The sequence below is a fragment of the Ooceraea biroi genome, chromosome 6, assembly GCF_003672135.1.
Source record: "Ooceraea biroi isolate clonal line C1 chromosome 6, Obir_v5.4, whole genome shotgun sequence".
Classification (NCBI taxonomy): Eukaryota; Metazoa; Arthropoda; class Insecta; order Hymenoptera; family Formicidae; genus Ooceraea; species Ooceraea biroi.
The window spans coordinates 4,921,157-4,935,924 of NC_039511.1; the positions used below are offsets into that span (position 1 = coordinate 4,921,157).

The 14,768-nt window shown below is 44.6% G+C and overlaps 1 protein-coding gene across 7 annotated transcripts in view; it reads left to right on the top strand.

The window, feature by feature from the left end:
- The window catches only part of LOC105281967 (fasciclin-1), a 230,834-nt gene that overhangs the window by 127,113 nt on the left and 88,953 nt on the right, over window positions 1-14,768 (top strand). For all 7 annotated transcript variants that reach the window (XM_011343574.2, XM_011343604.2, XM_011343595.3 and 4 more), the window contains exon 2: window positions 14,194-14,329. In XM_011343574.2, the coding sequence (XP_011341876.1) occupies window positions 14,194-14,329 (136 nt within the window). The remainder of the gene's footprint in view (window positions 1-14,193; window positions 14,330-14,768) is intronic.

Genomic DNA, 14,768 nt, shown 5'->3' on the forward strand with positions numbered 1-14,768 from the left:
GCTAAAGTATCGCTCAAGTTTTATTTGATCTCGATTCACTCTGATGTCCCGACTTTGTCGAACGCCTTTGGGCGACAGGCGTCATCGTAATGGCTTACTACTACTTTCGCTAAAGGAAAATCGCTTTGCAATTCGCCCGTACAGCGAGGACTCACGCGGGCGGTGCTGTTGTTGTCGATGAAACTTGGTGGGTTTATAGCGCGGGGGAGATACTGTTTCTTTTCTCCATGCGTGTCAAAGTCACAGCTAAAAGTTGAGCTTACCATTCTTCGGCTGCACTTGAGATCTATCCGTTTTGAATTCTTCAACGTTTTTCAATCTACGTTTAAAGAGTCGTAAAAGCTTCTGACAGAGAATTCCTTTATCTCGCACCAGTGCCGCTAATCTTTAATCGCGTTGCCTTTCTTTGAACACTTGTTCCATTAAATGAACAATTGTCTCACGCCGTTCGTCCGTGCGACGTGCTTTTCATAAAATTATCAAATCATCCGAGGAGAGCGGCTTCTCCCGAGAGCGGAATAATCCGTGCGTGTCGACCGAACGAAAAGGGTGGTGAGAGCTTTCCAGGGGCGGAGGGACGTGAGCATTGTTACCCAAGTCTGTCCGTGTTGCGCAACGGCGCCCCTGAAAAGGGTAAAGCAACCTTTCAGCGAAAGATCCCTTGCCCTTTCGCCGTTAAAGTCTGACGCGAGACGGCAAGAGGATTGCGTCGGAGGGTTGTGGAGAAATTTCCATTCGAAGTAAAACGAGACAATATATCAAGTCGCGGCTCACCTAAACTCGAATGAGAGGAATTAATCAGCACAGCGCGGATATCGCGTTAATTGTTTATTATTCCGCGATCGATGGTAGTACGATCTTTATCGCCGCGTACCCTTTTCGAGCGGACAAACGAACGCATGTACCGTTAAAATATCCCTCCCCCTGCGATTATTAATTATCATAAACGTAATCTCGCGATTCAATTAGCTAATGGATCGCGTACCGTTTAATCTAATTATCTTGTAGCAATTTATGGAATTATTTCGTACTGTGAATTTGGACTTCGCTCTTTGCGATCGTAAATGCGCTTTTCGCGGACGCCCCTCCCGCACCTCCCCCTGATCTCCCCCCCCCCCGTGCCAATTTTGCACGAAATGTGGTCATATTGAAATCCTAATCGTCGTTCCACCGGGTACCTTGTGGAATAGCGCTTTTGTTTAATTACATACCGTTAAATTCGCGCGTTGCGCACGTCGCTTTATCGCTTGCAGTTTATTTTGTTACGCTCCCTTTACATTGCGCTCTCTGTGCATGTTGCTAATAGCCGGTTATATCGTTGCAGAAAATTATTCCTCTTGAATAACGCGATTTTCCCATATTGAAAATTGGCTCCATAGAATTCACGATTACCTTGAATTTTTCTCATTTTCTAAGATTCCTTTTAAATCTTTTTCTTTCTCTTTATCTTAAATATTTCTTATGCGTAATTTCATAATTCTTCGGTACTTCGACAGTGTCAACGTGCTGATAAGAACGTTGTTCGTAACGAAAACGATGCGTTAAACACGATAGGGCCGTCAGTAATGCACAGGCTTTCGTGCAGGCTTCGGTGTCCCTTGTTTACCGCTCCTAAGGATTCCGCCCCGGTTCTGTTGGCTCCGAAGTAAATCAAGTTTCATCCTGTTGAGAGGTTTCAAACCCTAGCGTGTTTCCCCACGGCCCTTTCGTGGATTCGCGGCGACGTTACGTACACGAACGTCTCCCCCGCTTATTTGCCCGGCTTTTAAACGGACCACGCCGCACTTCCACGTCCTAAACGGGCCTAACGCAATTCTCGTCGTGAGTATGCCGAAACCTCCAAGTATCGCGCGCTTTTTATCGCTCCAACGTCGATCAAATTATCGATCACGCTATTATCAGACATCAAAGCGGCACGTTCTTAGATTGAAACATTACGGATTTTCGAGATCCTTGAACCTAAAACCTGAAACTCCGCGCGCAACACGCAAGCAATATCCTAATTGCAATGCATATTGAAATAATGAAACCTTGTTCAAATGCATTTGAGCTCTAGACGTAACAACGTAACAATAGTTATATTAAAACCAAGATGGTTGTATTCACTGATACCATTTCGTGGCCAAGACTCCTAAAATATTAAAGTAGATATTACGTAAAAATATTAGGTATTAAAGAATTTACATTAAACATTAGAACAAAAAGTAGCACTGAAACGTTAAAGAGTGACCGCAAAAATCGCCTATTTTTGGTCCCGCGATATTGGAATTGAATTGTGTGCCAAATGGTACCTTATGATAAGACATCAATCACCAAAAAGTTTTAAGTTGAGGTGAGAATTAGTTTCAGAGATATGGAGGGTCAAAGTAGTCAAAATTCATTAACGCGTCAGCTCATAACGCTTTAAAAGACGAATGTTTATGTCAATCTAATAATTTAAAACTTCGTATCCAGAGGTTTTGCTGATTGTTGACGACGAATTTTAAGCCAGATTTTAAAAATTTTAAATGGCTGATTAAATATGGCAAATAATATATTTAAAAAATTCATGACTCAAAGTTACAAAATCGATTTTCGAATCCTAACGAATTTTTAAATTGTTGTATATTTTATATTAATTATATTAATTTATTATTATATTAATTATAATTATTTTCAATTATATTAATTAATTATATTAATTTCATAATTACTCTTGTTTTATTATCATTGTAATAATTTCGATGATGCATCAGTTATAGCTCGGGAAAGAAAGAAACAGAGGATGTCTGTGCCGGTGATGTCAGACTATAGCCGTGACTAGCACGCAACTTTTTTCAATATAATAATTAGTTATTTTCAGAACCTCTTTTCTGATAAGTAAAGTTCGGATCATAGAGATATAAGAATAGAGTGCGTGAGCGAGCTGAAAAAGCAATATAGCAATAGAAAGAGAAAGCTGCAAAAAGACCCCTTCGTCTTTGCACATGTGCAGATATGGGAAGACTGCGTATCTCTGCAAAGGCGCATGCGCAACTGAGAAGGACAGACGGGCCTACATGCGGCGTTCCTTTTCTACTCCTCTATCGCAACCGCTTACGCGTTAGCATTTTGAATTTTTAAAATCTGACTTGTAATTCGTTGTCAACAATCAGCAAAACCTGGATACGAAGTTTTTAATTATTAGATTGACATAAAAATTCGTCTTTTAAAGCGTTATGAGCTGACGCGTTAATGAATTTTGACTACTTTGACCCTCCATATCTCTGAAACTAATTCTCACCTCACTTAAAACTTTTTGGTGATTGATGTCTTATCATAAGGTACCATTTGACACACAATTCAATTCCAATATCGCGGAACCAAAAATAGGCGAAAAAACCACTGATTTTGCGGTCACTCTTTACGCGGACACAATAATTAATCAACGATTCTTTTTTTGCTTTAATCTGAAGGGTTGCATCAGTGTGAAAGGGTATCGAAAGGTAGAACAAACTGGGCGAGTGAAAGCGAAACGGCGAGCGCAACAGAGACGATGAGACAAAGAGACGCGGAGAAAGAGCCGGCGAAAAATAAAAGCAGGACAAACGCGCGACGGAACAAGAGAGAGCGGCCCGTTTACGCGCCTCATCGCCGGCCAAAGGAGAAATAGCGGAAAAATAGAGCGCTCGTGCGTAGTACGTCGCGCTATAGTAAACACCGTCGCGCGTAAATGGAAAAACGTTGTACCCGGCGGAGCGAAACGCCGACGTCGAACCCGACGTTGCCGTCGATGAACGGCGGTATCGGCCGGATACGTTACGGCCGGCGCCAAAATCGTGCGCGTTTTCGGAATACGCGACCCGGAAAAGCGGCATCGATAACCCGCGCTCGCGCCTCTCCGATAAACGTTGCATAAATATGCAAAAGTTTATCCGCCCGCGCGGACGACGCCGACGCGCGTTTGGCGAGCGCGAGATCGTCGCGTCGCGACGCGTCCTGCCGCTGGAGTAGCCGAGAACAGATACGGCGATAATGAAGATAAACGAGGAGCCAAGTTCCTCGTGGGAATAGCAGATCGCGCCCGATACCGCTCGGCCAGAGTAAATCGGATGTGCGGCGGCGCCGTAGCTGCAGCCGTGAAATTACCACCTACTTCGGCCGAAACTAGTTCGCCGGAGATTCGCTCGGAATCCGGGGTTCCGTCGACTCGAGCACGCGGATCGACGTCTGTCCTCGATCCGGAAGGATACATCCCTAACGATGTGGAATTTATCGGCGCCGCGCCCGCGCCGCTGCGGAAAGTTTCGGCACACGGAAGGGCGCGCGATTCAATGCTCAGCTTTGTAGTGTACATAGTTGTAATCCGATTTAATGTTATTGTGCGTGCAAGTAGGTCTAATAGAGAGCGTAACACGAAAGACCGTAACACGTAACGGTCGTGATCGATCAAAGTGGTAGACAGCGACTAGACCGTTTTCAGAAGTTCCGGGATTGCCGGAGGAAGCTCGGAAGAGGCAATTGGTGGTGGCGCGAGCGCGCGTGCTCACTCTCTTTTAACGGGGCCGCAATCAAAGTCGTTCGATAAATCAAACTCCGTGAAGTTTTAATTGATCGAGGCCCGACTGCGAGGCGAGGTGAACTGGGTGATGTCCCTCCCCTCCTCCAGCTGGCTCTCGACGCGGCGCGGGAGTCTCCTCTTCTTACTTTCCCGTAGACGTCCAAAAAGTAGGCGAGTTATAGACCAACTTCGTAGTAAACTCACTTAATCAAAGTTACCGGGGGAGAAGCCTGCGCGAGAAGCGACGCGAGCGACGAATGTTTTAATTCGTAATTAAGTCTTTAAAATCCTTCCATCTGCCAACTTGCCTATCCGTTGAAACGTGCGGCGAACAAAAAATCCCGGAATCGAAAATCGGGTATCGAGTGTCGGGACGTCATCGTACACCGCGAAAGTGTGAATACACGGAATACCGCAACTGATCCGCAATTGATGAACGTTTCTTCAGAATGCGACTACTTGGTTCTCATCGATGGGATTGAAATGCGGGACAACTTCCTCGAGGGAACTTCTTCGTCGGTCGCGTATTCCACGCAACCGGATTGGGTCGCGCATTGTCGTTTCCCGCTTCACAGTCCCCTTTCCGCTGTATCGCTTACATTAGCAGCCGACTGCGGATTCGGCGGTGGCGGTCGACCCTATCGGTATTCAGTCGCCGGGCCCGGCCTTTAACGGTTACACTGAATATTGATTACCAATTAGCGGCATAATCACCGCGGATTCTAATTGTTAATGAGGTCTGGAACCGCAGCGTGCGAACTCGCACGCTCGCCCGCCGGACGATAACATTCGACCGGGTAATGTCCGGGTCGATTAACAACCGCTTCCTTGTTTTTAGCTTCCTGCGATACACGCGACTAACGCGCACGTCGTCACGAGATGCACGTTAAATTATTTAGCCTGCGTATACGCTTCCGTTCCGTTGCGACCGTTACCATCAATTACGGGAATCTCGTTACCGGATTAATCCCTTAAGGACACGCGTCGCGGATCCGCTGAAGTCCTCTGGAGACCATCTCTATTCAATTCTAATGGGAATACGTTATTATTGCCGTTACTATATTGGTATATCGGTGATATAGCCTATCAATCTCTATCCGAATAAATGTTTCGCCAATTTATTGTTCTTACTAACAAATAAACTATGGGACTAATTTTATATCAGAGAACTGATTATTTTTAATCTTATTAAATTGTTTAAAAGATTTTAGTTTTTTAAATATTTTGTACGATTAAGCTATTGTAGGTATACACCCTCAGAAAGGATTTCTGATAACAAGACGAAAAATATTCTTGACTAATTTAATCGTATTACAAGTATAAAAAATATGAAAATAAAAATTTTTAATTTAAATCAGTAATTTCTATTCTTCTCTCTCGAATTAAATAAGATTGTCTTACTGTCTTGAGACAAGAGTAACATATACAAATTTATGCTTATATATTCTTGTATGTAGAATAATTTGATATTAGCGCCACTTTATAGTAGGCTTTGTCGATGTCGACGCATCATTTTCTCACAGTCGCTCGTCGACTCGGCGTTTCTGCGTCCTTTATTCGGATAAAACGGCCAATATTTATGTGTTGCAATCGAAAATCGGGAAAGTGTTTTTGTTATTTACAATGAATAAGTGCAATACTCTACAAGAAATATTAAAAGATATGGAAATGTAAGTAAGTATATACAATATACTTACTTGAGAAATAAGATTCGAGATAAGACATTTCCATATCTTTTAATATTTCTTGTAGAGTATTGCACTTATTCATTGTAAATAACAGAAACACAGAAATACTTTCCCGATTTTCGATTGCAACACATAAATATTGGCCGTTTTGTGCAGATTCTACAAATTCTCTTACAAGAATAGAATAAGATGTCTTTTAGATCTCACAATATTCTTAAATCAAGAATATTTTGAACTTGCTACAAATTTTTATCTAAATCCTTCTGAGAAAATTAATGAGATAGCACCAAGTTATTTTAATCTAGATTTTCGAATTTTCTATTCAAGATTAAAATATGCTTCTTTTCAATAATAAATATGATTGTCGCTATAGCGATCTTATTTTATGATAGATTAAAGAGTAATAGCATTAAGTCCAGAAATCTTTTCTGTGGGTGTACTGCCACTCCGTAAGTTTAAGATTCTGCCTATCCTATAATTCCTAATCGTTAAGTCAATCTCGGAATTTCCTTAAAATATAGTGTATAATATAAGTGCACTTAAAGTAGCGCGTGCAAGTTAACTGTTCGGAGAAATTTAAATTTTGAACGGTTACCCGAAGATTTGATTTTCGGTTTGCCAAGTCACGGGAAGATGAATAGACGCGATCATCTTACATCATCAGCTTCTCGTTCACGTTCCACGATACGAGAAGCGTCTTGCGAATACGAGGGATGAATGATCGATCGTCGAAGACGGAAAGTAGCAAGAGACGGCGTTCGGATGACTCGACGACGATGGTAATTCGAGAATTTTCATATCGCTAAGTAACCAGCGCGCTATCCGTTTTGGGATGTAACATAAATAACACTATCAGCAGGGTGGCTCGCGTGATGAATGTTCGTCATCGCGACATGAAATATTTATGAATCGATGAGATCGATCTTTTTATTTTTATTCTTATTCAGTTCCGTGCACCACGCTGTTGCCAGATCGAATCTTCGGGATTATTCTTCCAGTTCAACAGGAAATCAATATTCTGTCAAATTAATGTTCATTTCATTACTTTGTTTCCGTTTTTTTTTTACCTTATTCTATATTTATTTAATCTGTTGCTTACATGTTTTTTGATAAAGAGCATTGAGTCGAAAAATTAATGGATAAATGTATCCTATAATGGATCAGAAAATAAAGAATGTAAAAGTTAAACGACGAATATCAGTAATGCGATAATAGCAGTATCCTGCATTATGGCGTGCAACAACCACGGACGTCCAAAGAAATCATGATCCCTGCGATGGGGTCGGATTTAAGGGGTCGTTTCGATGGCGCCAGTCGGCGACTTCTCCTCCGTTTCTCCCCGAAATTCATTCCTCGGGGTTGTTTATAAAGGGTCGACGATGCCACGACGATGAGTCAGAAGCACGTGAAGTAAATTTCCCAGCCGCTCGCGGGAAATTATGACCGGGGGTAGGTACGGGATGATCGCAGAATCACGCGAGCCATATGAAAATTTAACAGATGGCGTTTAATATTTCAGGGTAATGGCATTCGCGCTATCGCGGACCGGATTCACAATGGATTCGCAAATTCTTCTGCGTACGCAGACCGCGCGAATGACAGATCGTTCGCCATTTACGGCTAAAGGAGATCTCGCGGGTCGAAATAATCGATTCGGCCCGCGGTCGAAATTGCACCCACTCGCGCTCGGGCACGTCCCGAAATTAACGGCCGTGTATAAAGCTCTGTTAAGCGGAACAATGTTCTCAGCGAGACAATATTCAAGCGCTTTGTGGACCGTTAATGGTCGTTGCCCACCGCTACCGACAATTATAAACTTGAAGGAAACGAATAGCCGTAAGTTCAATGAAACAGGTTGGAGTCCTAAAGCGACTGATTAGATTGCTTATGATCCGCTATTCCTCCGAAATGCGAATATCCTTAACTTAAACGCCGCTGCACTTCTGTATCGCACTGAAGCCCTTCCCCGTCCTCGGCAACACACGTCACGCTTTCAGACAACCCCCGGAGGCGAAATATCGGTGGCGCGAGTAAGTGCATCGAGATATTGAGATGTGACCCACGTATTCAATATAAGAGCTTTTACCGGCTCACACTTCGTCGGGCGAGCAACCCTCCGCGTCGCTCCCTCCCTCCCCCCGCCCTATTTCGCGGTATCCTTTTCGCCGCCGCTGGCAATGCGCGCCCTTCTCCTGGGCAACTCCAACGCGCGAATTTCGTACCGACGTGCACACGGTCAATTTACAATGGAACTGCTTCAACGGGCCATGCTATACCGTATAATGCGCCCAATAATGCATCTATGCAACGTGCGCGATATGCAGAGCGCATCGTGTATCTTATACGGGGTGTTTCGAACCAGCGAAGTCGCTTTCGAATTTCATCATCGGTGCAATGAATTGTTTCTCCCCTATTCCTCTTGCTCTTTCACGACCTTTGAATATTTAATATGAATTCTGAACAGAATTCGAATTAATATTTCATCAGATTAAATTACTGAAATAAGATCCGTTATTAATTCAATTGTCGGATCCCTTGCAATCGTTTTATATAGAAATTTTCACCGTCGTGCGCGATTCAGAAATTGATCGGAGAATGTACGGTCAAAAATAATAGTAATGCTCCGCGACACCCAATATATCCGGAAATGCAGATGCGCGCGAGCATACGCGCGTGTAACGCATACTAACACAGGCGTTATCGGGCACAAGCCAGGAACGCTTTATGGTTCCCGCTACCGAATCGAATCGAGAAGTAATTTGCACATAGTAACCGGCACCGGAGGGAAGGGGAGTCATGTCAAAGGGAAGCCGCGACACGGCTCTGCGCCAAGATGTTGTTCTTGTCGTCTGGCCCTACGAGTGTATTGAGACCGACGTCGTCCTCGATTGCCGCCGACCGAGGTGACGTTCCCTCGATCGTTGGGATGATATTCCAATGATATTGCTCTCCGTTGGTGTGTCGATCCGATGCCACAATCGTGCTCCCCGAGTACGTTCGACACAAGTACACCTCGTTACGAACAAGGCGCGCTGAATGGTTTTAGATTGAATATTTTAAAGGGGAGATCGGAAGAGAGAAGAAATGCTCGCGACACATTAATCTGCTCGCATGCGCTGTGTGAGTCACGAAGATGAATCATCCCGTAACAAATAGATATAGATAATGGCGCACGTCATCATACACATCGTCAATAAATCACTCATGCGTGCTCTCGAGAGTAGCGAGAGAATAAACGGTTGCATCGGGAAGATCTTTACGCGTTTAGTTGCCTGTATACGAATTCGACCCGACGTGATGATGTTTCTCGACACCAAGAGTTATCGAGATGGTTTAACAGCTGACATTTCGGAGAGCGTTGGAGGTACCTAAGGATATCCACGATGTTCTGATCCATTTTTACTTGACCGCGCACTGCTTTGCACTTGCGAGAATATATTCCAAGTGTTCCAACTCGGTGAACTTATATAAGGCACTAAAGTGCGCTCGTACGGACGAGCTGGCATAATAATATGCAGATTAATCGCGGCTGTTCGACGCGTGAGTGTCGTTCGCGAGGCTCTCGCCTGAGCGACGATATCGTTGACTCATAAGCGACAAGGCGCATGTCGTCCCGGGGATGAACGAAAGTTCAGTCGTTCGCAAAAATGTCCGCGTCGAGGGTGTGCTCGTCCAAGCGCACGCGAACGAGACAATAAAAGGGGAGAAATGTGACGATAAACGATCCATCGCGACCCACGCGCGATCAGAAAACGCGGCGAGTTCCAAGGACGGTTCCCCAATGGCCGATACATCATGTTAATGTAATGGGCTTAAAACTGATGTACGATGCTCATTCATCACGCACGTCTGATTAACGACTCGTGCAGCATTTTTTAGAAGACTGTTTATGTCTCTTTTTGTCGCGCAAAAGGGCATGTGCACTCGTATGCTTTACAATACCTCTTGCCAGGAGTAGTTTCCTAGTATGAGTGAATCGGATGTCGCCTTATTACCGCGATCGTAAAAAGTTTAAGCCGCCATTTTCGCGGGATGGACCGACACGGAGAACTTTCAACGTATGCTCACGTTAATTAAATTTCGTTCCTTCCTATCTTACGGTGGACGTGGGTCGACCTACAAGTCCGTCTCATATTAAAGCCCGCTCGTAAAAACGCGATGCCTCCGGTGTGCTCCTCCTTTCTTCTCCTCCTTTTTCCTTTTCACGTTGATTGTAATTAAATGTGATTGCCGGAGCGCGCGAGCTGCTCGCGTTTCGTCCGCGACGAAGACGCGGTGCAGTGTGTGATTACGACTTGAACACTAACGGAGGTACGGTGTATTTCTAAAACGAGCGTGAGGGTCGTAAAAGGTAGCGGAGCATGAAAAATGATACCAGAGAAGAAAAAAGAGAAAGAGAGAAGGACAGGAAGATCATCGCAAAAATATCGTGATGCACGAAAATTGCTCCAATAACCCACTTGCTCGTTAATTTCATCAGGCCATGCCCAATTAATTATCGGAATAATTTCTTATTGCGCGCGGAAATATCAAAAATATATAAAATGTTAAATATAATTATTATTCTTGTTTTATAATTATTATTGTTAAATAAGAATTTAATTTGTGTAATTTTATTATTAAATATCTTACTGTCAAATAATTATTATTTGTTAGATTAAATTCGGTTTGTAATAAATGGCAGAGTAATAATAAAAGTACAAACAGGGCGCGCTCTTTAAACATTTTATTATTTTTGATATGCAATTAATAAGAGAAATATGATTTTTAAACGAATATTTAATCAGCAGCGTATAACATCGCTGATGCATACCGTGAGATAAAAAGCAGCCGAGGTACATGCGGGTTGAAACGTAGATATGAATTAAGACATAAGAACATAAAATTGAGATTCATGTCGCAGTTATATTTATATATCATGCGCACAGTGTTTAACGCGCGATAACATAAATTGCCAAAAGTTAGATTTTCACAAGTCACTCTTAATTTCGGAAAGCATCCAGCGCGCGAATGCCAGATCCTCGGCATCCGCTCTCCGAACCTTGGAATGAATGTTGAAGTCCACAATCAGAGAACAGAACAGAAACGAGAACAACATCACGTTTATTTCGGGACGACAAACTTCGCTGCGCAAAATTATCTTTACGCGCGATATTTCGGAGGCGCGTGACGTGGTAAATTGTACCACGAGGAGAAAACGAGAGAAAGAGAGAATGGAAAATATATCTCGGTGTGCGATTTAATTTAATTTCCATAGTCGAACTCGACGGGTTCCGGACCGGGCGCGGTTCCGCCTCATAGAAACATCCTGAATCATTTATCCTCTATTTAATCCGAGGCGTTTAGCGCGACGCGATTGTTTTTATTTCCCGGGCAGGAAACGCCGAAGCATTTTATAAATGCGAGTGTTCCGCATTAATAATGCATAATATTCTACGCTCGGCATGCTCGTTAAATGCCGCCTTTGCGATCCGCTCTCGCGGTGTCGTTAACAGTATTTATGCGCGCGATCGAGTACGGCATGAAGCTAAAATGATCTCAAACAAGTTTTTTGCGGTTCGAAGTCTCAAGTGGCTGATGCTACAAAAGACTTGACAAGACTCCTGTCTACTGAGACAATCGACACGCGAAACACGACGTCTCGATTACCAAGTTGGAAACCTTTTCCTATCCGCAGGGCTGTTTTCGCCCTGTCTCCTTTTCCTTTTGTCTGTTACCTCCGACCAATCCCGTCGTTCCTCTGGACTCGCCTCGACGAACCAACTCGCATTAATTGCTGGGAGTCACGACATGTCTCCATTACTCAAGAGCTTCGTTAAAGGGAGGCAAAGAGGATAAGAGAGCGCAGCGAGGATAAGGGGCGAGTGAGATAAAGGAGGTCGCGACCATGTTTCACCATTATTTTTCACAAATTGGGCCCGCCGCGTCACCGTTATCCTTAACGAGAATTGAACTGGCTCGAGGAATGAAAGGAGATCTTCCGTTTAACGTCCTCGCGAATTTAATTCGTCTGTTTTTTCTACATTTTCGCTTCCTCCGTTATTCCTCGATTAATCAATAGCAATTCCGACTGTGTCGTGTCACTTTCCGTTTTAAAAGTTAGAACATCGTGCGCGGCACGAAAACGCTACATCATGGCAGAATATGGAAGCATCCGAAATAGATCAGACATCCTCGTGCAGCTTCCACTAATTATCAGAAATTTCCTGCCAGCATCGAAGCACACACAACTAATAGACCTCGCTCCGAATTCTCTCTGCCAATTATCCCGCCGTGTACTAATTAGCATATATGGCCGCGGTAACAAAGTTTCCCGCCTCCGACACTGCCACGCACGACCTTACGGGAACTTACGGGAGCTTTAATAAACCATAGATCTACCGACCATCCCAGCTGGTCCATCCACACACACGATCAAAGCGTGACTCGAAGCCTCGTCGAAAATGGCGTGATCAACGTTACTTTTATGCTTAACCAGGGAAAAAATTGCAGACGAGCTCGACGTAAAATAAAGAGTACGTTTATAAAGCAAGATGTAGAACATGAATGTGAGGGCTGCGGAAACAGGAGTATATAAAATGCGAAATGACTCTATTAACTCGGGCAAAGTTGAGAGGCTCGGAAGATCCGTATATTGGTGGCGGTGGTGTGCTATCGCGGCGGAAAAATCACCGACAAGGTACGCCTCCTGCGTACGAAACTTTAGCAGTTTATTATAGCCGAGCGCCGACATAGTTCTCCCTCACGGCAGTACGGGAGTTTCGAGCAATGGGACGAAATAATCGCGTTTTTACGATACTCGTGCCGAGTTTTACGAGAATCGGAAGCCTCGGCGACGCTTTTGTGCGGTAAAACTTGTTCGAATGCCACACGCGTCATAAAATCGACAAAGCGGACCGATGGTACCGCGGCTTTTACCATACTAGCCGACATACTTTCTGCGTCCGACGTGAATAAGTTCGTTTCTCCGCGTTGCGTAACCGCCATTCGTTCAAATATCACAGATAATTGTCACGAAATATCACCGGCTGCGTCTCAAAAGGAAGATCCGGCCGAACGAAATCACGTTCGAACGAATTTCATCCTACTATCATTACGGCACAGTAATCGTTATATTCGGTCGAGGAAACGGATATTGTAATAGCGATTACATAGCGATCGACCGAGCGATGAAAGTTACAGGAACGGGGATGTAAAGACCCGGAAGTGCTGAAATCCCTCCTGAAAACCTCTTAAAAACCGGTGTTGAAATGTTCAGTGTCCTAAAGGATTTAATGGCTTTCGGTTTCCGCGACGTGGCTTTTTTCTCCCCCGGATCCCAGGCGACGAGACGGCCGGCAGAAAGAGGAGGAGCCGGTGGCAGCAGGGAGGGCAACTCGTAATACCCGACCGTAGGATCGGACTTTGCATCCGGCTAATTAAGCATTGATAACTAACGAGGTTCCTTTGTGCCGCAGCCGCTGGGGGATGAAAGTCCGCGGAAAATTTCAACCGACACGTCGGATTAAATGCTTTAGCGCGCTCGCGTACTCGCGTCGAAGCCGAGCTTGCCCGGACTCGAGTGAACCGAGCTGCGACTTTAATCCTTGATGATACAAATTGCTCGAGGCATGTTTTCGGCGGCGAAGGGTACGGGGGGAACGGCCGTACTTTTTCCTCCCGCGGACAAGAAGGGTCCGCTATAAGAGGCGACGTCAGAACAGCGGAATCGATCGCTCGTTCCCGTTCTCGTTTCCTGCTTTATCATGCGACGACGATGATTAATTTAACGACCTGCTATAAGCTCGTCCCTTTGAGCACAGCGAGCGATTGTTTGATTTTGTTCCGGAGGGCGCGACTAGGGTGGACGCGCATATTGCACAAAGTACAATGCCGTAAGCGTCTATTTTTTTTGCGTGCACATGCTTGCACTAATTGGCGACGCGATCAGCAAAGGGATGACCGGATCGAATGTGCCTTAGAACCGTATTCCGATTTTTGTTGCAGTTCTATCAGCTGCTGGAAGCCAGTCATGTGGCCAACACCACTCTCACGTATCGCCATGTGACCGTGTTTGCGCCTACCAATCGAGCATTCCAGAAGTACAACGGCAGCACGAAGAATTTGGTTCTGTATCATATGTGTGAGTAAATTATATTATTTTATCTATACGTGTAATCGCTTGACATATTCCCCCCTACGTGTAATGCTGAAGAATTCGCGAAAATCAGATCTAAAAGAAACCTCACGCATTCTTCGGCACGACAGGAGGAAAGGAAAGCAAAAGGAAATCGCGTTACAATATTTAAATTCTCACGTAGGAACTGCGCGCGTGTGAAATCAGCAAACAATCAAGGAAATTTCGTTTTCTCCGCTATTGTATCACACGGCGCGTTTTCCGGAGCAGGCCGCGCGGCGGAGCGACGCGGGAAAATTCTCGACACGGTCGGGAACTCAATTTCCACGGTTTGCGAGGCCGCCTGCCTGCCTCACCCGCGTCTGCATTATTTCCTTTTCTCGTCCGGTTTTCGCGCACCTGGCTGTGCATTAGCCGCGAGCCGAGTTTCGGTATTTCGCCCTTT